The sequence below is a fragment of the Anoplophora glabripennis genome, unplaced genomic scaffold, assembly GCF_000390285.2.
Source record: "Anoplophora glabripennis isolate ALB-LARVAE unplaced genomic scaffold, Agla_2.0 scaffold156, whole genome shotgun sequence".
Classification (NCBI taxonomy): domain Eukaryota; kingdom Metazoa; phylum Arthropoda; class Insecta; order Coleoptera; family Cerambycidae; genus Anoplophora; species Anoplophora glabripennis.
Genome location: NW_019416250.1, coordinates 647,387 through 671,719, shown reverse-complemented (window position 1 = coordinate 671,719; position 24,333 = coordinate 647,387). Strand labels below are relative to the sequence as shown.

The 24,333-nt window shown below is 32.7% G+C and overlaps 1 protein-coding gene across 1 annotated transcript; it reads right to left on the bottom strand.

The window, feature by feature from the left end:
- Positions 1-3,577: 3,577 nt before the first annotated feature.
- Positions 3,578-21,594, bottom strand: LOC108905669 (BTB/POZ domain-containing protein KCTD12). Its single transcript, XM_018708641.2, has 2 exons — positions 21,517-21,594; positions 3,578-5,935 (listed from the first exon to the last, which is right to left on the bottom strand). The coding sequence occupies exons 1-2, from the start codon at positions 21,592-21,594 to the stop codon at positions 5,105-5,107; spliced, it is 909 nt and encodes a 302-aa protein (XP_018564157.2). The 3' UTR covers positions 3,578-5,104.
- Positions 21,595-24,333: the final 2,739 nt, after the last annotated feature.

Genomic DNA, 24,333 nt, shown 5'->3' with positions numbered 1-24,333 from the left:
ATATTTTTGTAAAAATCTTAGTTTCTTTGGAAATTGAGATTTAAGGGCTTATTTAAATACCACATTTCGATGGATCGGTCGAGGTAGTCCTTATACGTGGCCACCTCGGTCTACCGATCTTAATCCTCTCGATTTTTTTCTTTAGAGCCATCTTAAAGGTCTTGTTTATCAAACTCCTATAAATAGTAGGGAATAATTATAAAATCGCATTATTAGAAATGATCACTACATGTTATTTCGAGTACAGCAGAGGTGATTAAGCAATTTCAGAAAATGTATTGAAGTTCAAGGTGCACATATTGAACATCTTACTAAACAGTTATCTTTTTTCTTTTAATTCTATAGAAACCAAGATTTTTACAAAAATGTTAATATTGCATTTTGGATACAATAAATCTATGTTGTTAATAAAATAAGATTTTCTCAAAACCGGTACAAGATATCGACTGATATACGGTATTTTTTTAGCAAAGTGAGAGAGGAATTGAACTACGAAAGAAAAATGTTAAATTTGGCAAAGTTGTCAAAGATGTGTAAATTTAATAGGGTAATTTCGTGTGCTTTCCGGACACCCTGTATATCAGAAATAAATGTCATTCCTAGTTTTGCAAATAGAAAGATTTTATTTTTCGAAACGTCAGCTAACTGGAGCGGTTGATTTAAATTAATGATGTATATTTTTATTTGTCTGTTTTGTTTGAGGGTGGAATTTTTTCTCAAGCAAACATAATTCCATAAAAACCCTTGACTGATACTTTTGACGTAAGGGTTTAATGAATTCATTTTTTTATTTCTTTTTTCGCAGGTGGTAAAATACTCAGACAAACAGAGAAAACACTAAAAATATGCTTTAGACAAAATCTTTGGAGCGGTACTACCAGAAACCAAATTATTACGTTTTTAGAATACCTAGTTCTTATTGTTTTAAAGAGAAGTACGTAAAGGGTTGGTTGACATATAAGAAAATGCTAAGTCGCCGAATAGTAAAATAAATGATCCTTTTTTGTTTAAACATGGAACTGACAAAATTATGGCAAATTTTTGTAAAAACTGAAAACCCTCTTGAAAATTCGATTTTTAATTAAAATTTTACTTGCAAAAGAAATTATCAAAACAATAGAAATTTAAAAATTATATATTAGTGTTTATATTGATTTTTATTATAGATTTAACGAAATATATGTGCTAATTTACAATAAAGTTAATGGTTAATGTCTGTTATCAAAAATATGGCAAAATTAGACAATGGTAACTTGATCAGTAATTCTCGCTACGATTTAGTAATATATTTTTTATTTAGTGTCTGTTATTTTAATATGTTCTGTGTAGTAAGCTTTATCGTATCTACAGATTACAATGACTTTGATATTTGTCACTGTATTATGTTTGAGACGTACATTATTTAGAAAGTTACTTGTATATTTAATGAAACAAAAAGACACTATTAAAGATAGTAACACAATCATACGATACAAAACCAACCATTGCAGGAGAAGCAGAAAAATAAACAAGAAATATGGTATCAATCACATTTATTTTTTGATTTATTTAACAATAAATTTTATTATTAATATATACAATGATTTGACTAGTAACATTATATTATATTCCTAAATATAATTTGATATAATGGGATTCACTTCTAATATTAAGTTTACAGGTATGTATAATACAAAACAATAGTATTAATGCGATATATTTATATTAATTTTGGTTTATACATTAACACATTTCATATCACTCAGATTGTAAATTTTAAAAACGTATATCGCACAGATTATTACCTAATACAAATAACATTTAATATTTTGTAATAACAAACACATAATAATAAATACATTAAATTCTGATAACATATTAAATACTAATGGAAGTGTTTCAGTTTTAAAAATAAAGTAAAGCTTTCAGTTACATTTACCTCATTCATTTCCGCACAATAAAAATTTAGTAATTTTTATCCAACCATTTCCTTTTTTAATAATTAATAAAACAGCCTAAATACTATCACTAGCTCATTTGCAATTTTCCTACACGTTGTAAGAGTAAAGATATCGAAAGGAAACGAGAATATTTGTTAGTTATATTCATTTTAATTTATATTAGCTACAAATTTTCAGCTTGCAACATTGGTTAAAATATACTTAGACACACAGTTTTAGTCAGATGTTATTTTTCCGCGAGAAATGTTTATAATTTTGGTTTGCTTTTACTGCTTTGTTTTCGTTTTAACAGTTTTATGTGCGAATTTGTACAGTGGCGTAGAGTTTGTTATTAGAATAAATATTAAGAAACACTGAATTTTTAATTTTCTCAAGTATCTAAAATGGAAAAAATAGCGTTATAATAGAATATTTCTAAAATCTTAAAAAAATGTTTTTCTACGCCATACTATATAAACCATTTATAGTTTAAGGTAGTTTTAATGGTTTTATTAGGCATCTTTAATCCAGTTAGTGCCACCTCTGAAATATCCTTGTATTCTTCATAATTTGCTTGCAGGCTATTTCTATAATGAAGTAAATTTATAATCTAAATTATCAGGGATTCATACAACTTGTAGGTGAACATTTATTCCAGTTTTCAATTTCTTATTTAAAAGAGTTAATAATGTAGATCTCAGAACCTAAAAATGACTTTAATTATTGGATCAAAAGATACGACAGTGGCAGAAATATTGTACCCTAAACAAATCGTAATTTTAATATGAACAATAGTTAATAATGATATATTAGCAACATTTCGTTTATATAAAATGAGAAATTTGTTTTATTAATAGTATCCTTCATTATGAACACTTTTCCAAAAATACTTGCTCGTCGAAATACGGGGTGACAAAATTTAAAAAATTACCGTTTTTTACATCTTAAAACAAAGATATTAAAATATTCAGAAATATTCCCTAAGCTACAGCCCGTACGATATTTGTTAAGATAGAACTCTAAGAAGACCCCTGCGTCAGTTTCTTAGAATTAACTGCATTTGACACCCGAAGTAGAAAGGTATTGGCGGAAAATTTCGAGGCATTCCCCTGCCGCAGTAAATTGTTACAGTAGTTCGGGTAACAGAACTTTATTGGTTTATTCTTTTCTTGGGATTCTAGCTCAATAAATATCATATGGAGTGCATTGTACTGCATTGTACTGTACTGTCCCGTACCAAGTAAAAATTATTGGCATTTTTTCTTGAAACTTTTAACTTTAATCGAAGAATGTCTGTGGGTATCTCAATCAATTCTTTTTAATTTCATATTAAAGAACAAGACAAGCTTAGTTATGGAACTTGTTGTTGTTCGATATTAAATTTGACTCACCCTGTATTAGGATTTAATTAAAATGCTTGGTCAAACAAACTCTTTTGGGCCATAAATAAAGAAAAAAATATATAAATATATAAACGTTAAATTTAAAAATAAATACTACCTACATGTAAAATTTTTATAAAAAAAATTGGTGAGATTCATTTTTATTGTAAAACGTATATGCAATTTTTTTATATACAGAGGCGTAGGTAGTTTCTGCATTTACTTTTTGCTTGATTTTTTTATTTCAAATTAGCAGAACTACCAAAATTAGCTTTATATTGTTGTATGTAGTATGCACCGTTCTCTAAATTAATGGCAAAATTTCATACTATATCCCTTCCTAATTTTGGAAACTGTATAACAAAAATGAGAACTATGTGTTTATTCATTTGTTTCTAGAATCTGTCATTACTGCTTGATCAATTATTTTAGTTATTTTATTTTTAAGCACTGTTATAATTATATTAAAACTAAAGAAGTTTTTTATTTTGAATGTACTTATAGTACATTACATTATATGAGTAGTTAAAGATTCTTCCCACGACTAATCAATAATGCAATTTTTTGCAATTTTTGACAACAGTACTCATTATATATCTCCTGTGTTTGAGTTCTGTGGAAAAAATATGTGATACTAGACTGTTATTCGTTTAGTTTACGCCAATTACCCGAATGGCTATCATTAACTCTCTCGTCTATTAATGGCACTGTTTTCAGATTCTGTACAAAACACAATAACCAGTTATGTGTAGAAATAGACTAAACAGTTTTTTCTAACGGTGAGTTTGCGTGTTTCATAAAATCATTCGCCATCATCAATACTTCACGCCACGCCACTGTTTCCATAAGTTATTGTTTTTTATTGTCGAACTCCTTTTAAACGACTCGTTGAGATATAGTTATAAAGAAAATTCCGTTCATTGTTAATTTAATACAGTTCGATTTTTAAAAAATGTTAACGCATTATCTAAAATGCGGGTATTTTAAAGAGGATTAGGGTAGTTTACCTAATTTTCTTTGGCTTAATTTAATTTCTAGAAATATCCTAAGGATCTTTGAAACTACAAAGTAACAATAAAAAAATTAATGTATAAACCCATGCTTATTTCTTAGAAGATACTGTAAGGTATATGCACCGAATAATGCCAAGAAACGAGGAAACTTCGTTTGAAAATTTTTAATAAAGCCAAAGGTGCTGCCTCCTCATGTTTCTCAAGAATTTGTTTTCCATAAAGGAAATGTGAAAAATTCTGTTGAAGGCATTTTTGGTAAGTTTTTACACAATTTAATTTTGTTTTGACTGTTTTTCCTGTGCTTTTTAAAGATACTTTATTTGGGGATTATGCCCCCCTAATAAAGCTTAGTGCGAAAAAAACTTATGTCTAACAAAAGAAAGAAAAGAATTAGTATGAAGAATGTTAGTACTGTTTAATTGTTGAAGAAGATAAAGCCTTTGTCACAGTTGCTTATAATATAGTCACGAGGAATATGTTGGATTGGATATGGAAGACAAAAAACTTGTTTGTTATGAATGTAGGTTAAGATTTATAACTTTTGTAATATATTGTCTTGAAATTTAAAGTTCAACTTGAAAACATAAATATTTGTAGTATTACTCTCTTGGTCAAAGACTGCTATTTTAACAAGATTTGTGTCACTAACATTGTTATACTAAAGTTGATAAATTCTTATTGAATGTATCAGCAACTATAATTACTCAAATCTTGATATGGCCTTATTTGGTACATATACCTTAGATGAACGATATGAGGGGATGTCACAAAAGGTCTTGGTCAATTCAAACTACTCCCGCACAAACACAAATTCATTGTAGTGGTTCCAGCGGTTCTCCTCCGCATCCACTCCTGGCTTTAGTTCCGCCGCTCCTCCAGCCGTTCCTGACCCGCAACTGCCCGCCAATTTGAATCCCTGCTCTATCAGCATATCAAAAGCCTGCTCCAAGAAGGAGTGCTTCAGAAAGAACCTGGAAGTGTACCGCTCTGACTGCCCGTGGTCCGGGTCTCTGCTTTCGTTTAGGGTCTCTCCGAAGACGCTTCTACATAAATCCACCTTGCCGCACACGAGGATCCGCGAGAGCTTCCTAAACTTGACGTCCGCCAGGCCATCCTTACCAAACTGGAAGCTGCCTCGGTAACCCACCGTGATGACTCCGGCCGGCTTGTTGCGACTCTCGCTGCATATGGATTCGACCAAGCCATGCAGAAGGTACTTCTCGGCCTCTCTCTTCAGGCGCTCTCGCTCGCGGAAGCACTCGGGCAGCACTACATTGCCGTCTCGTAAAAAATCTAAAACGTACCGGAAGAGGACACCGTCGCGGTCGAGGAAGTAACGATTTTTCGCGTCCCTCGTGACGGGCTCGCGGCCCGTGAAGATGGCATGTAGTTGGGAGTCCGGCTGACTCGTCAGTGTCTTTAGAGTCGTCGTGTATAGCACGCCGCCGACGTTCAGCTCGATGACAGAGGGAAAGTCGGCTCCGTCGGACATGCTTGCTTGCAGGCTGCGGGGCCCTAACTGAGGTCCTGACGGAGTACGGAGTCGAATGCGATTCTCCCCTCCTGTGGCCGCCTTTCCAACGCTCGCAGCCACCGCGGGTAAGGGGTGGAAGCGGAAAAACTTTACGTGGAAAAGATTTCAATACGCTTTCGTTAGGAGATGCAGTCTGAAGTTCGGCTCTATGAAATACATACATACATACATATATGAGGGTTATAGATTATAAATATATGGAGTGGATACATCATCCCTTTCCATTACATTCATTCAACTTTAGGTTTCTAATCAGGAATCAGAGCTTTCTCTTTCAGCTACTTTTCAACTTCTGAAATACGATGTGTCCGGTAAGTATCTATCTCTCGGAAGCATATAGGGGAAGTTAAATAACACTAGAACTAATATCTTTCCAAAGGACCATATCGGACTCCAAATGGGTACCTAGAGATTTACGTTTTCAGTTCCAACTTTGAAACCATTTTGTATATTTTGGTAAAATTGGAATGTTAAAACTGATCTTTTCACTAATAAAAGGTACCCAGAAACGCAACGCACATATTTTGTCAGAATTTTGACAGTTGTCATGTATCAAACTGAAATTGTTAATCTTCGATATTCTGAAGCACTTGATTTAATTTTATATATAAAAATTAATGATATATTTTAGAATATATAGATGCTGACTAAAAAAAGTCAGAAAATCATTTAAGATGTCAACTTAGAACATTGGGTTTCAGCTTACTACTTTTGAAGATGTCTGTTTCATATCTAACTGATATGATCCAATTTGTGGTTTATAATGGACATAAATCGAGTATTTTTTTTAGTTACTTCAAATATACCCCAGATGAAATGAAACTTTTGTGTGGAATTGATATAATATTATTCCGATTATGATCATACTCAAAATCCACTATATCAAGACTATGCATTAATGGTATTTTGAATATCTATAATATTACCTTTTTTAAGTGCAAAAATCAACACCGGAAAATATTTTTCTATATTGGATAAGCACACATTAAGGTTTGAAGTCATTTTTGATAATATGAAATAATAGGATTTCTTATTAGGACCTGTAGGAGATTTCATAAAAATAGTTCATTAGAAACATTTTCAGATCAAGGTTTGAATATTGCAACGTTCATTGGTCTCAAATTCTCACAAAAATTTGCATTGGAAAAAGTTCAAGTGAATTATTGAAATATTTGAAATTTCTTAAAATGAATGGAATTCAGTCTGATTGGTTAGTAATACGAAATAAGTTTTTGGCATCTATTTTTACTTTTTTGACATTGGTGATCACAATACATTTACTTGAATTAAACAGAATTGTAAATTCTGTCTTCTTCTAAAATGATTGATTGTCTAAATTTTCTCGTAAGTTACGTTATTGTGTTCAAAGTACCAAATTAATGGTCATGATGTAGGTACATATAGCAGTAGTTTTAAAATTTGGTGCCAAATATACTCTTTTTATCGCATTTTCCATTGGATTTTTTGAGCTTTGAAAGATAATCAGTTTAGAAATTAACTTCATCATACACTAATTTATAACAATATTCGATGGACGTAACCACCAACTCAAAATCTAACTGAATAATTATTTAGATAAGGAATTTGGAGTTATGATTAGATTTTTCCATTGGATTTTTAGAGCTTTGAAAGATAATCAGTTTAGAAATTAACTAAATCATACACTAATATAACAATATTCGATGGACGTAACCACCAAATCAAAATCTAACTGAATAATTATTTAGATAAGCAATTTGGAGTTATGATCAGATTTTTCCATTGGATTTTTAGAGCTTTGATAATCAGTTTAGAAATTAACTAAATCATACACTAATTTATAACTATATTCGATGGACGTAACCACCAAATCAAAATCTAACTGAATAATTATTTAGATAAGCAAACTATCTAGTTTTTATTATAATTTATCGATTTATCACTTTTTCGCCATGTCTTCTGATACTCAAAATCTTTAGTTTCCTGGAATAATCATTTATATTAGGATTAAACTGTTTTTCCGCATTAGATCTAGATCTAAAAAAATATTTTTAACTGTTCTGCAAACGTAAGGCAACATTTAAACACCGTGGTCTTGATAAATTTAGTATGGAAGATATTACTTGCTATAACTATTTATGGAAATTTAGTATATACTCGTATTTACCTCGTCGAAACAAATAGAATTCGGATGACAAAATTTTTAGTAAAGCGATTTCGAGAAACTATAAGACTCTTCAAAGATTGGAAGTGGAATAAAGTTTTTGACCAATTGTGGAAAAAATTGTCTTTAAATTTGGTGCGGTGCAATTTTCTCATTTTGTCTTTATCGCAACGTTGATATTGTACCTTATATCCATATATCAAACCTACTGGCAAATTTTGTTGTTAAATTTACGTTGTCGTAACACCCTCTAGAATAAAAATTCTGCCTTTGTTAAATCGAATTATTCTGTCTGAGTGTGGACTTTATTTATTTCCCCAAAGAGGATACACCTATCAATCTGTCCAATTGTCGGCTACGAAACAGTAAGATAAATGTGTTACTAATTTAACAACCATTATTCCCGACAACCAATCGAGAAGTTGTGCTGGGATAAGCACCACACCAGTGCTCTGTTGAAATAAGAGCCACAATTAATGTTAGCTGATTACTTATATCAATGTTAGCTTGAAATTCCTTATTCTGAGGGTTATGTATACGCAATTCATTACTGAATGATATGAAAATAGTTTGACAAAATTTGACAATGATAGCTAGCTCAGTTGCTAAATAATAGACTTTCATTCAAATGATCTTTATTTCTGTTTTATGTCTATTAATTCAATACAAGCATGTCCGTCATGTTAGATGGTGGAAATTAGAATTTTTTTAAAGAACCCAAGCGATAGCACATTGTTAAAAACCATTTTGATAATTATCCCAGTGACAAATTAAATGTAAATAAAAATATATCAGGCCTGTTCAGAAAATAACCGAACTTTATTTTTTTTAAACTTTAACTTTATACATTATTGATCCTTATCTCCTTCAAAGTAATTCCTTCTCCTATTCACATAATTTTTCCAGCGGTGTTTCCATTTCGCGAAGCAGTCCTGGACAGCTTCATTTGAAATGGCCGTATATGTGAGTATGTGACGAATTTGCTTTGATGATTTTAATTTCGGAAATAAGAAAAAATCGCAAGGAGAGTGAGGGTGGACAGTAATCTGAATTTTGACATAAAACTAACGAATTGATAAAACTAAGTGTGCGAGCGCTTTGTCATGGTCCAAAAACCATGAGTTGTTTCGCCACAACACTGGTCTCCTTTTGCGGATTTTTTCACGTAACATTTGTAAAATGTCACACGGTTCACTGTTTCACCTTGAGTCAAGAATTCAAAATGCACAATTCCATTAAAGTCGCAAAAACATTGAGCATCACTTTGACGATCGGGACAGCTTTCTTGAATGAATGTTTCATCGTCATTGGATTGTTCAAGGAATTGCCGATAAACATCCACACGATTTTCTTTCTGTTATTCGATCATCAAACGAGGAACAAATTTTGCTGCAACTCGTTGGATGTTCAATTTTTCGATCAAAGTTTCATAGCATGACCCAATTGAGATGCTAACCTCTTCTACATTTTCTGTTACAGTCAATAGGCAATTTGCACGCTCTAGATCTTTGACTTTGTGAACGTCGGAGTTGAAGTCGAAGGCCTTCCTGGTCGAGGATCATTTTCAATTGACCACTTTAAATTGTAAAAATAATTGGTAACATTACGTACGACTCAGTGCATCATCTCTGTAAGCTTGTTTCAAAAGTTGAAACGTTTCCCTGAATGTTTTCAAAAATCATCACTTAAACACGTGACACTCCAATAAAAATATCACGAAAACTAAATGAGATATCAGCAATCCAAGAACATGTGGTTACAAAGGAGGTTATGTGTAGCGCAATGCTGCCAACCGCATATCAGTAAATATCTCCATTAGCGCGTAATTTAAAAAGTTCGGTTATTTTCTGAGCAGACCTCGTACTGAAAGAGGGATATGAAGTGAATATTAGGCGAAATTCAAATTTTTAAATCAGTATATGCTTCGACTATATTTTAATGAAACATTTTGTTCCAAAATATGTCCATATGTTTATTAAAAGAATAATAACAAATTCAACTCCTTTGGGTTAAATAAACCATTATAAAATAATTACAAATAAAGATAAGAGTTTTTAATATGGGATCCGATAGAAAAGAAACACAACAATGGCATTGAAGTATAACAACTGTTAGCCGCAAAGAGTTATCATTATTTCTCTTCTCATTGTTTTCAGGAGGTTTTTGTCTTGCCTCTCTGCTTATATCTATAGGAATCATTGTCCTGAAAATAAACTCGACATTATTTCAAAAGTAGTTCTTGGAAAACATTTCTTATTGGAATAGGAAACACATTGTTATATTTAGTAAATATTGAAAACTGCAATTACTTACAAAACAAAAAGTAAAAAATATTTCACTTGTTACAATCATTTTTACAATCTGTGACAAAATTGTCGAAAAAGTAATTAATTACAGTCAATAAAATGTTTCTAATACAGGGTGTAACAATGGGGTAGGTAAAGCCATTAACCACAGATGTTTCTGTAATTCTGATAAAAAAAAAAGTTATTCAAACTGAAGGAGGGTTGCACTTTTCTTATCTCCCTGCTTTTTTGTGCACGTCTATCATTCAAATGTAATGTGTTTTGAACCATGTGTTTCTTTCTTGTACTATTTCACTCTTGTAATGTTTTATTTGGGGACTTATTTTCTGTATTTTAAGCGACGAACAACTTTGTAAAAATATCGTTGGGTGATAACAATTCGCAACAGTTAAATTAGCGTTCCTAATGAGGTTTTAGTTTATTACAATTGTGGAATTAGATTAAGTAAGAAAATATTTACCAAAACTATAGCAGTAGTCGATATTTCAAAATAACCATAAATAATAAGATTTACATGTTACAAAAATTAAAGAAAAATGCTCTTGACATAAAAAATAGCTTTGAACCTCAGACATTGAAAAAGTTGAGGAGTGAATTTTTACTCCTTACCTTAACAAAAATTACGTAGAAAATGTGCCGGCATGAGATACTAATTTTTGTAAAATTTCAGTAGAACATCTTGAACGACAAATGATTTGTTAATTAAAATATATATTTTTTTATTTTAATTTTGATACCATGTATCTTTTACAACACCGTATGTAATTGCAAATTAAAAAAGTATCTTAATAATAGCAGCATATTATTTACAACTTATAAATATATAGTAATACTTACCTCTTTCTTACACAGAACTTTTCAGCAAAAACTGTATTATTATGTATTACTTATACCTTATGAAATAATAAGGAATAATCTAATAGAGTTAAACATATACAAGGTGTAGCTTTTATAAATATTTCTATAAGACGTTATTGAATTTTTTACTCTTCCCACTTTTTACACAGAGGTGCACATAAGTATGTATTTTTTTTAAATAAAAATATATCTTCTACACCGGAAGTTATAATTTATTTAAATTTTGACATTTTACAAGGTAAGGCAGCCTTCTTCATTTATTTTGCTTTAATTGTTGAATGAGTTTGAATACAATTTAACACAATCTCCAATAAGAAAGATCACCACCTACCAATAAATATCCTTTAAATCTTTTTAAAAATTGAAACCAACTATTAAGTACTTTAATGTCTGATTATTATTTAATGATATTTTATTCGTGACGTATTATGTTATAAAGTCACTTTTCGACGAATTTTATATTAAAGGAACAGTAAATAGAATTGACATATGTTTATTAAGTAAATATTAGAAGAGGGATTTTATTTTGAAAGAGAGGAGTATTTGACGAGCTACTTCAAACATTATTTTTTTAACCACAGAGGAAAAACAATGAAAATCCCGTAATGATCAAATCTGCAGCTCAGTTGAGATTTTCCCTTAACTTTTAATTATACAAAACTAACTATATCAGCAGGAACTCGAGCTTTAGGTATATTTTTTATTCAAAATATTTCTACAACGTCTCTTATGATATACATGATTGTCATATTTAATATATTAAATGCAGATTATTCTAGTATAAGTAAAAAGTTTAAGGGATAATTCTGATCATCAAAGTAAATGTGTAAATTTATATTACATGTTATTAATTTTTTTTTACTTTGATCTATTCAAGGAATATTATGTTGAATAAGTTGCATACATTATATTAAAATTATACCGACAGACTTAAAATTCTCACTATTAAAAGCTATGAAGTAAACGGTATAAGTATTAGTGAGAAAACTTGGTTTATGCTTCTTAGGTAATCTAATTGTCATTTTGATTTCCTCTTTAAAACAACTATGGGTTGATATTATAACTACTTTTCTACAAAAATTCGATTCGATGTTAATACAGAGGTTTTGAGGTTACTTAAAATAAAAAAAAATATTTTTAGCTTGTTCTGTACCAATAATTACAAAGCATTCACAACGTCCATTGAAAATATTTCTCAGTTGCTTCTACAAGGAAGTGCACTGGGCCCTCTATTATACATTTTGTATGCTTCAGACTTACCAGGATCACACCAATATGAATGTTTGTTGATGCTATGGCTATCCTCAGTTACCTCAATAGTCTCCACTTGCATCAACACATTGACTTTAGTAGCAAAAATGGTGAATAGTCAATTAAAATAACGACTTATGTAAAAATAATGAAGTCAATTAAATAACGACTTATGTAACAACTACGAGAAAATAAACAATCTACAGGCTGTCCCAAAGTTCGCGTCTTGGGCCCATAACAGACAAACGAAAAACGACAGTAAAAATCTGTTTAGATGGCGTGAATCGGGACTCGTTAAAGTTCGTTTTGCACTTGAAAAACATTTTTTTTTCAAAATTCGGAATATAAAAAAATGACGTCATCAACTTTTAAAAACATACCTATTATGATAACTAAAATTATCTATTTTTTATGAACATTTATTGTGCAGAAATTTTTTCTCTATCTCTTCTTCTTAAAAATGTATTCTATTGTATTGGAACTAGTCATCATCAACATAACTGTGAAAAACAATCGCTGTAACTCCTTCCACAATTTTGTTTAGATATTAGTTGCTACGTTCTTCTTAAAAAAATGGTCACTCTACGAAGGAAAATAGAACAATACACATAATGACGGTTAAATTGGATAACCAAATATAGAAAACATTAAACAATTTTAATTGTAACTAATAAATATAACAATAACCAATAACAAAACATAAAACAAAATATAAAATTATAATTATTATTTTAATAAATTTTCGATATGCATGCCTCCTACTTGAAATAATTTATCCTAACTTTCCTAACTTTCCTTGTAGCTTTAAACAACGTTTCTCTTGAAAGATTCTCACAAACATGTCGAATCTTTTGCTTTAAATACTCCAAATTTCTCGTGGGTGTCTTATATACTTGATTTTTTAATGTTCCCTATAAAAAATAGTCTAGGGGCGTTAAGTCTGGAGAGTTTGAAGTCCATTCTACAGGCCCATTAATTCTAATCCACTTAGTTCCGAAAATATTTTTTTAAATAATCTGTAACTCTTTTAACTTTATGTGGAGGACCGCATCTTGTTGCAACTACATATTCAACCTGAGCTGCAGCGGCATATGTACAAGCACTGCTGGAAGCTCTTTTTGCAAAAGCTGTAAATAGCTATTAGCGTTCAATACATTTTAATAAAAGTATGGGCCAATTATATGCATTCCAATAATGTCGCACATTTATTCCATAATGGCCCTGATTTTGAATGAGATTAACATAGTGTGGATTTTCAGTGGCCCATTAATGTCCGTTTCTTTTATTTAGTTTTCCATTACTTATAAAACGACTCTCATCGGTCCAAAGAAAGTTTTGTATGAGTCTATTATCTATTTCCAAATTAACCATTATTTGAGCTACATAATTAAGTCTTTTTTTCAGCATGTATGTCAGATAAGTGCTCCAAGTTATTTAGCCTATAGTCATGGTAACCATTGGAGCTCAAAATTTTTTGCATAGAGCTTCTTTTTAAATTTAATGCAAAAGTGCCCTGTCGTATAGAATTTCTAAGATTTTCCTCAAAATACTGTAATACCCAATGTACTGTAATATCATTACACACTGATTTTAAAATTTATTTCTCTTTTCTTGATGAATATGCATTTCCGTTAGCACGCAAAATTCGTTCTAATCTGGCAAATATTTTTGGGTTAACAGCTTGACGCTCTGCATATCTTTCACGATGTAAGTTAACATTTTTTTGACATTCACCATAAATTAAAATCATGTCAACTTTTTCATTTTTTGTGGACATTTTTTAATTTTTGGCAACCACTTACTGGTTTGTTTATCACGCAAGAAATAGCGATTGACAGAAACTAATATGTAAATAGACTTGTGACCGCAGTTTCAGCCATTGTTTTCACAGCAATGTTGATTAAATCATGACTAATTGCAATAATAAAAAATGATTTTTTTTATTTTCCGAATTTTGAAAAAAATGTTTTTCAAGTGCAAACGGACCTTAGCGAGTCCCGATTAACGCCATCTAAACAGATTTTTACTGCCGATTTTCGTTTGTCTGTTATGGGCCTGAGACGCGACTTTGGGACACTCTTTACAAATGCCTAACACTAACGACTCTAAATATCTAGGCAGTCAAGAAATAACAGTAAAAATAGTAAGACTATACTCATTCATGAAAAAATAGACAACCAACATAAAATGCTAAAGAAATACTCCAAACCATTGTTGTAAATGTTGCTAATACCTTTGAACAATAAAAAAAACTTAAACGGTTGAAGCCAACAGACTCGAAATGAAGTGTAAAGGTAACATCATTGAACGCCAACTTCAATATGACTCTAAATCACACATCTGGCATTCATTAGTGACTTAATTAGCTTGTAGATTGTAAAATTCTGATTGCTAATTTGAGCTCTATGAAAAGTATACTAGTTTATACAAAAATACGTTCATTTAAATTTTTATGGACAATAATGTAATATATCGCACTACCCAAATCATTATCTTTCTTACTTGTTAGGAAGATGCCCTAATACTTAGCTTCTGCGGTCTTAGATGAAGTACTGATTTTGTATTCGGCTCTTGGACAATGAACTTGGACCTTTGTGGACTTTCGTGTGCCAGGATGAAAAATAAACTTAAACATTAATTGTGACGGCAACCTAAATATACGGAAAACAAGAAAAAGGAAGTCATTTCCGTGACAAAAGCTGTATTATTCTAGCTGGTGGTATTACAGGAAAGTTAATAGGTACTGACTTTATTCTGAAGATACAAAGGGATATTTTTTAATTTTGATAGTATTAGCTTAACTAGCAACATATTTATTTTGCGTTGAGATCTCTCTTGCCAAAACAATATTGCGAAGTTGAAAAATATGCTTCTTAAAATATTCTCCATTAAAATTGATTGATTTTTGCTTTATTCTAAGGAAAGCTGAAAATTCATTCTTGTATTTGCGTAAATTTGACTACATATTTGTATTTGGGATGTAGATAATAGTGACGTCGTGTCAAAATAAACTAAAAAAAATGAACAAAGTATTATTTGTTTTAAATAATTCCTAAGAAACACATATTAATCTAGACATCTAAAACTGCCTACTAATCTGTAAAAAATATTTGACTAGATCGTCTGAAAAATACGTGTAATAAAAGATACATCTAATATTAGTTTAAACTAACCTACCGTAGCTTAAAGCTTAACATTATTGAGAAAATGCTTACACAAATACAAAAAATACAGATTATTTACTGTTATATACATAACCTTTGGTTGCTGTCTCGTTCACATAAAATTATAACAGTGTATGGCCTATAATCAATGCCTTTATAGTTGTAATAGATCTTATTACAACAAGAGCTATTTTCATAATGTATTTAAGGGTCATTCATTAAACTTCCGTAAAGTAGAGAAAATATGTACCTACCCAGCAATATATTTAGAAAGATTATTATTATCCTTCAAAATGTTTGAATTTCTTGAGTTTTTCTAACAAAATTTACCTTTACGAGTATAAAAATTATAACACTATTATGAGCTGATGGGAATAACAACAGTATAATTTAAATTCTCACTCATAATTTTTCATCTGGTGGAACATTTTTCCGAATGGTATAGTCATGTTGACGTTTTAGATTTGTTGACGTTTCGAGAGATATTTCTATCTTTTTCAGGAAGAACAGTGAAACTGGAGATTAAGTCCTCTGACCAGTATTCATATTTATTATGTGCATTATTACATGGCATTCCAGTACTCGGTTTGAAGTCACTGACAAGTGACTTTCTAGTTCTTACTGTTAACAGATTAATCGTTTCCAAATTATAAGTCGGTCTAAGCCCCCACTTATATGTCTCTCTTTCTCTCTCTCTCTCTCTCTCTCTCTCCATATCTCTCCCTCTCTCTCTCTCTCTCTCTCTCTATTCTTCACTAGAATTTTGATATTACTTTGGTCCATTAAGTGCAATTTCTACCCTTTCCACAACTACTAATTTATCTGCGTCGTTATTTTTTAAGTGACACTTGTGTTCCTTTAACCTCGTGGTAACCTGTTTGTCCGACGTATAGGGGAGACTGGGGCAAAGGGTACCGCTTAAGACATTTATCTAAAAATTTTCTTTAATTACATGAATTTAAGGAAAAGAAATACATATAGTAATACAATATTTATTTGCCTTCGCTGAAGAGAACATGGCAAAAATAAAAAAAATGTTTTAATTTTTTTTATAAAACAAAATAAAGTGTTCCTGGACCTATATGCCCCAGGCTTCGGGGCAAAAAGAACCACCATTTATTGTATGCACAAATTGCATACAAATTCATCGTCATTTTCATCCACGCCTGCGCACTCATCGTGTGCCCATTGTCCGCATTGCTGACATCTAATCCATTCTTCGCTTTCCTTACATTCACCATAGACTTCATTACAGTGTAGACATTCTTCCGATTCTGAATCAGTTTCGCTGTTTTATGTTGTTCTCATTAAAACAATAATAAAACACACATTCGCTTTTATGTACGTTTAACAGTACTGTCAAACACAGAACTGAGTAATGCCAACCTCTAGCAGTGAAAACACGGCGGAAATCTACATTAGTTTTAAAATAAATTAACTGATCCCGTTTGCCCGCTGGTCCTCTTTACCCCATTCTCCCCTACTTTACTGTATGTACAAGTAATTCATAATTCTCATTTTACTGAGATTTATTTCCTTGTTATTAAGATATTTGAATGAGGCAAAATGTAAAAAACATGTAAAAAGTCCTACAAAATCAGAATATGTTACCCGAAAAACTGTTGAACATCGATTTAAAAAAGGCTAGCCGAAAAACTATTTTTTCTGGGGGAAATGGATAAAGAAATATTGAGCAAGCTATCAGAAGGAACTGGCAACAATCTATCTACCGTAACTAGAATAAACTGTAAAAATAAGTCACCTCTTAAGAAAATTGCTTTTTATGGATAAATTCTACCTACAATTAAAAAATTCTCTCCGAATTTGTGAAATTTCAAAATTTTTCATTGGAAATCGTTTAAATTTGGGTCATTTGTTTCTCCACAGTGAAGCGCATGTTATTTTTCAGTGACAGTCATCAATTATGTTTTTTTAGTAAGTTATGGTTTCATAGATAAATCAGTATGATTTTAAATATCTTCAATAGCCCAAAAGCCGCTCGCCAAATGTGCAAGGGGCGCCTCTTTGCTCTAAAATAAATGAGATTCCTAAAAATAAAGTAAAAATCAGTAGAAAAACCAGTGGCGTAGATTTTCTGGTCAAAAATTAATAGGTACTCCCCCATATCTACGCCCCTGATGGGACTGAAGTGCAATCGATTATACCAAATTATAACTTAGGTATCATAAATATATTTATCCAAATTTAAAGGATTTCCAATGAAAAATTTAGAAATTATCAATAAAAAAGATATTTTTTTATTTTCCTTTGACACCCTCTATTTCGAAAACGAAACATTTGCGGACCTACCTTTACAGGAATTCTTTTCGTATTTTTGGACGTAGAATCTGCTCTAGAATATTTTAAACAACATTTTGCAACACCCTGTATATTGTCTGACTGGAAATGAATATGAAGACATTTCTTAGTCATATTCTGTATTTGGTAGCAAATCCAGAAGCAGCGTCTTCTCATGTGAATGCTACGTACTCCAGATAATGCATAAACTTTTTTGAGAAGCCTTTTTGGTAAAATGTTGGGCGAGAAGATACAAAATTCAGCTTGTAAAAAAATTGCGCAAATAATTCAGGAAGAAATTAATTCTATCGACTTCAATCCTGAAAACGCGAAGAATTTAACCAGGAAACACTATTTAGTGAGTACGTACTAGCTTGTGCTCTACACGGAATTGGATATTAAGTCTCAAGATTTAGATCTGATCGATGTAACTATGAGCATACTTATTCATCCTTGTTAAGCAGCACGGCTTGCAGCAGCTTGGTGTTTACGTTGCTTTGCGTCGCTGTACCAAGTCAAATATCTCCTCTGATATATCTTTGCGTCAACAGCATCGAACAGATTCGAGCTTCAATAGAAGCCAGATCAGGATACAACTCAGCTCTAGCCGCTATTTTAGGAGGCGTAAAACTCTCACCGCTCGGTGTTCCCCATACGAAAAAGAAAATAATATTTAACACAGCAGAAGAACTTTTAAGAAACTCCAATCAGAATAGTCGATTGTCGTAGAACACATGCAGGTTGTTGATTGAGGCTGTAATGACATTGAGAATGTTGCAGCTATGGAGGAATTATTTTCCAAGATCTGCGAAGAAGGCAGAGACTATGTGTTTACGTGACAAGTGACTCTAGAGGGCTCTGCACAGCTTCCTTCAGAACTGTCCGGAATTGGTTTAAAAATACATTTAACATACAAAATGAAATTTCGCTTCTTAACAGGTAACTTTGTTTTTTACTATTTCTAGTATATTGAAGACGTATAGGCAGCAGTTAAAAGTTCCTACTGCAATGGTGCGGTTGTGGCATATTAAAACCTTCTTTCTATAGCATTTAAGAAAGATAAAGGCCATTTTGGAAATGATATCCATAGAGAGAGAATATATTGGACAAATGTTACATAAATAGTAACAATGTACAGATTTCGGTATTTGCGAAGCACAGGACACTTAATGCGAGACACAGAGAATCAACAGAAATCTAAAAAAGTCCACATAATCTCAATCGAGGTAAAAGCTGATAACTATCTGGGATTTGAAAAGACTTATCCGTAAAAACCAAGAAGCGGATTGTCACAGGCACACAGCTGATAAATGCCAGTTAATCCAATTAAGATAATCCAAGGCTTATAGGGGCCGCACACTCGAACTTCTGGTACGACTTGCGCTATGGGGGTGGTTTCCTAAACATTTTTGAGCTTAATAAAAGTTGTAGAGAATCAAACTGTGAACAACTTCCTTAGAAAATATTTTTGTATCTCTAATACTACTAGTGCTACAAATTTGACTTTGTCAAAACCGAATGGTGTCGATATGGTAGCGCATCTATTGAACGCTTGTATAAACAGTATACGTTCAGCTATTTTTTTCGAATTCGAATTTTTCGAACAATTTCTTGAATAAATGAATGAAAACTAAACATGAACTGATGCAGCCTGTCAGCTAACACATGACAGCCTAACACCGCTTGCCACACTCCCACTGTTTCAACTCTTTGTAAAAAATATGTTGACAAGACCACCACTGCAGCGTGCGCAATAGTTTTCATATAATGCGCAGTAACTTGTTAAGTATTAGAGATACAAAAAAAATATAAGGATAAGTTGTTCAGATTTTGATCCTCTACAACTTTTATGAAGGTCATTTTGCTCTAAAAAACTATTTAGGAAACCACCCTCATAGCGCAAGTCGTAGCGGGAGTTCGAGTGTGATCTTTTGGTTGGATACTCAGGAGGCAGTCCCCAAGCAGCGCTGAAAAAAACATCCTTTTTGGCATTTTTTTTTATAAAATGATATCTTTATTGGATTAAGACATAACCTTCTAAGATTTTCTGAAGCAGAGAGCCATATGCTTCGCGTAACGTTAAGAAGTCTAAACCAATGACATGGCAACTATCACGGAAATTGTTCAACCGTTGACAACTGCCAAGGAAGCTTGTCAAACAAGATTTTCCGCTTCTTTGAACAAACAATAACCTAATTAGTGCATATCATGCATACCTTCACAATTACATAATTTATTGTTAACAAATAATGGAGATACTTATCTACGATCCTTTGATGAAAGTTCTCTTGATTTTTTCATATATTTTGGACTTTTATTCATAAACTATAAATATTTTGAGTAGAAGTACTTCTATATACATAAAAAATGTTGCAAACTCTTCCTAATTCCGACGCCAATGGTTATATTTTATATTACACCAGATTTGAACTTAGTATTTTAAATCTTCTCAATTAATTAAATAAAAACTTTAACATTTTTTTCTAAAAGATCCCAGAGGTTAACTACTATTTTTGTTTATTTTGATGGCAGAAGTCATTTCTTAAAGATTGTTTCAACATCGTTGATATAGCATTAGATTAAAATCAAAATTTGCTCTGACTAAATTACAAGACCGACAGAAATGAACTAACCCAAACTTATAACTACAGTGTAATTCATTTAAATCAGTAAACTTGTTCAGAAACCTCGCCTTTCTTCGATTATAGAATTTCTTGTCAACGTTCATTAAGAATAGGCTTGGGAGCCACTGTAATGTTAATTTGAAGGAATTATTATAGACGGCAGAGGCTTTTGTTCTAATAAATTAAAGTAATTTATTTCGGTAAATTAATTATATTTAATTAAATTTCTGCTGGGTGATAAAATACTACACAATATAATTGAAGTGAAAAGTTTTTTTTACATGTATGTTGGAAACTCACTACACAATTTTCTTTTCATACTAAACCCCGAAGACAAAAAACTATGAGAAATATTACCAAGTAATATTAATATTTATTATAATCTTAAATCGAAAAAACGGGCATTATTTCAAACGTTTTGATAAACGAGTAAAATTTTACCACAAAAAAAATCGGCGAAAGGTCTCCTCGGCCAAACCTATCGTATTATATGTTTTTTGGGTCGCTGAAACCGAATCTGCAACTCATTTGGTCCCATCACGTCAGAGTTTCTTTCTATCCTCAAGAAATAGCTGAAAAATGGTAGAATTCAACAAAATCAACCCTGCAACCTGTTAAAACCTTATAACTCCACATCCTTATGATCTCGAACGAGCTCGACAAGCCGTAAAATGATAACTCGCAACCGTAAAAATACATAACCTCAAAATTGGATGAATCCAAAACCCAACAACCCAAAATAAGCAGCGAATAAACTTACACATAGGGCACGAATCTTCATTTTTGAATAGTAAACCATTTTAACCTAAAACCCCGAAGCTCCATAACCTGAAAACACGAAAAGGCGTCAATTTGAAACCTCAAAACCCCGAAGCTGAATAACCTTAAAACCCCAAACTTCAAAACCAGGGCCGGGGTTAATAAGGGTGAGGGTGGCGATCACTTCGGGCGTCACACATGAGCAGCGAGATACAGGGTCCCTAAACCCAAAATCCCAAACCCACATACCCTGAGCACAACGTACCTTGGGCGCAGCAAGATCTACGCTTCCATCACACAGGCCTTTGGCGGGACTCATGAAACCAAGCTTCCACACCCTCATATCCTAGCACGGTGGGCTTGAACATGACTTAAATGCGAAGTTTTAGCACCACAAATTTTCTTTTGGCATTCGATTCCTGGATTCATAAGAAGGCCAGAAAAAAAAATCTACCGTAATTCTTAGAGCCGTTTTCGAAAAAACACCCTTTTTCAACGAAGAAAAATTCAGTGTTCGAGATATCGGGATTTTTATACCTTTTAGTTGCCAAACTTCCCCAATTTGGCAAAAATGACGTTTCCCTGAAAGTTTTGCACTAGCACACAAACATTTACAAGCATATTTTTCAAATTGCCCCTTTTACTAAGACCGGAGATACTCATTGACGATTCCCAGAAACAGGTTAAAATAGAAAAAAATTGATAGATTGATTTTTCATTCGAGTGAGTTTTGCGGTAGTATGTCAACAAGAGAGAAGCATGTCATTTATTTCCATCCTTGTTTGATTTGCGAGGTCATTGAACTATCGCCAACCCCCACCCCCGATTGTTTGTTTAAGTTTTGTGATTCTCCAGATCGAATGATCAATATTATTCGTGAAATTAGTTAAAACTCCAGATAGTCCTCGGCCCTTTGACTGTAAAGTAATTGTTCTCTTCGAAATTTCAATTTCTTGTGAAAGTATGGACAGAAGATCAAAGGATCATGCAGGAACCCATCAAGAAAATCGGGAGCGGATATGTTTTCTCTGCCTGCAGAAAAAGAATCAAATGGTCAAAATCAGTGATAGTTTATGAGTGAATCTAAAAAAATGTGTGAATTATGCTGAACAGGATGAACGTTTTCCCAATGTTTTATGTAGCTATTGCAAAATTATCCTATATCGGTCAGTGACGTGTGGAAGTATCGGCAAAATAGCCCTGCCGGACTATACAGAGTTCAAAATTTTGGAGAAGAATAATCGGGGAAAAACTCAAACGTTGTGCAGTTGCACATTGTGTGAATTGGTACGAGATCTAGGGCCATATAACTTCACCAAAAAAACCGCCAAGAACAAAAAGAAGAGGAGCAACAAGTGCAGAAAATGTGGTGAAACTTATTCGGTAGGGAAAAAACATTTTTGTAGCCGAGAAAAACACTTCCCGAATTTCCAAGAACATCCTTTATTAAAGAACACGCCAAATGTTCTCTCTGTTTCGGGGCAAGCGAGTTGTTCTTGGAAACTCGGGAAGTGTTTTTCTGGGCTACAAAAATGTTTTTTCCCTACCGAATAAGTTTCACCACATTTTCTGCACTTGTTGGCTGCTTTTTTTAGATTCACACATAAACTACCGTTGATTTTGACCATTTGTTTCTTCTTCTGCAGGCAGAGATAACATATCCGCTCCCGATTTTCTTAATGGGTTCCTGCATGATCCTTTGATCTTCTGTCCATACTCTCACAAGAAATTGAAATTTCGAAGAGAACAATTACAACTTCACAGTCAAAGGGTCGAAGACTATCTGGAGTTTTAACTAATTTCACGAATATTGATCATTCGATCTGGAGTATCACAAAACGTAAACAAACAATCGGGGGTGGGGGTTGACGATAATTCAATGACCTCGCAAATCAAACAAGGATGGAAACAAATGACATGATTCTCGCTTGTTGACATACTACCGCAAAACTCACTCGAATAAAAAATCATTCTTACAAATTTTTTCTATTTTAACCTGTTTAATCATCAATGACAATCTCCGGTCTTAGTAAAAGGGGCAATTTGAAAAATATGCTTGCAAATGTTTGTGTGCTAGTGTAAAACTTTCAGGAAAACTTCATTTTTTCCAAATTGGGGAAGTTTGGCAACTAAAAGTGAGCGAAAGGTAGAAAAATCCCGATATCTCGAACACTGAATTTTTCTTCGTTGAAAAAGGTGTTTTTTCGAAAACGGCTCTAAGGATTACGGTGGATTTTTTTTCTGGCCTTGCTCCATTTGCTTCTTTATCCTCTTTGTAACAAACATTGATCTCGCTCCGACCAGATATGTGGGCTTGGCAACTTGGGTGTGAAAGAAAGCTGACTTTGCTCGCTTATCTGCTGTGTGATGAACGTGTATCTCGCTGCCACGAGGATTCGGAGGCTTGAGTGTAAAAGCATACTCGTTCTGTTTGCCTGTCTGTTGCCCAACTAACGTGGATCCTACTGCTCCTAGGCTATGAGGGTTTAGGAGCTTGGGTTCAAGAGAAAAATCACTTTGGTCGCCTATTTCTTTTGAACTTTGATTTGTTTAATTTGAACTCTGCGCCAAATCATGAAATTCAATAACATCAAGACTTACATGGTAAGACTTGATTCTCAATTCATCTAGAGCTTGAAAATAAAGGTTCCGAATCAAAAGTATTTTCGTGTGGCAACATGCAGGGCACCTCCTTGTGGTGACGGCGGGCAACGGAGTTTTTCCGCGGTCCGGCGATGTCACTGGATTGCGGCTTTCATGCCGTCATATAGGCACCACCAACTCGTAGATTTTTGTGCCTTTGAAGTTTCTTGGATTCTAATGAGTATCTGGTTTCAATTACTCGGGTTTGAGGCTCTTTCTTCGGCCAGGGTATATAGGTTTGGAAGATTAGGTTTATGAAACTTGCTGTATCCAGAGTATGTAGGTTTAGGATCTTGGGTTTGCTGTGCCCAAGGTATGTTGGTTTGGGAGCCCGGGTTTAGAGATCTTACTGCACTCAGGCTTTGTGGGTTTGAGAACTCGGGTTTAGAGATTTAGCTTTATCCAGGGTATGTGGGTTTGGGAGCTTAAGTTTATGAGT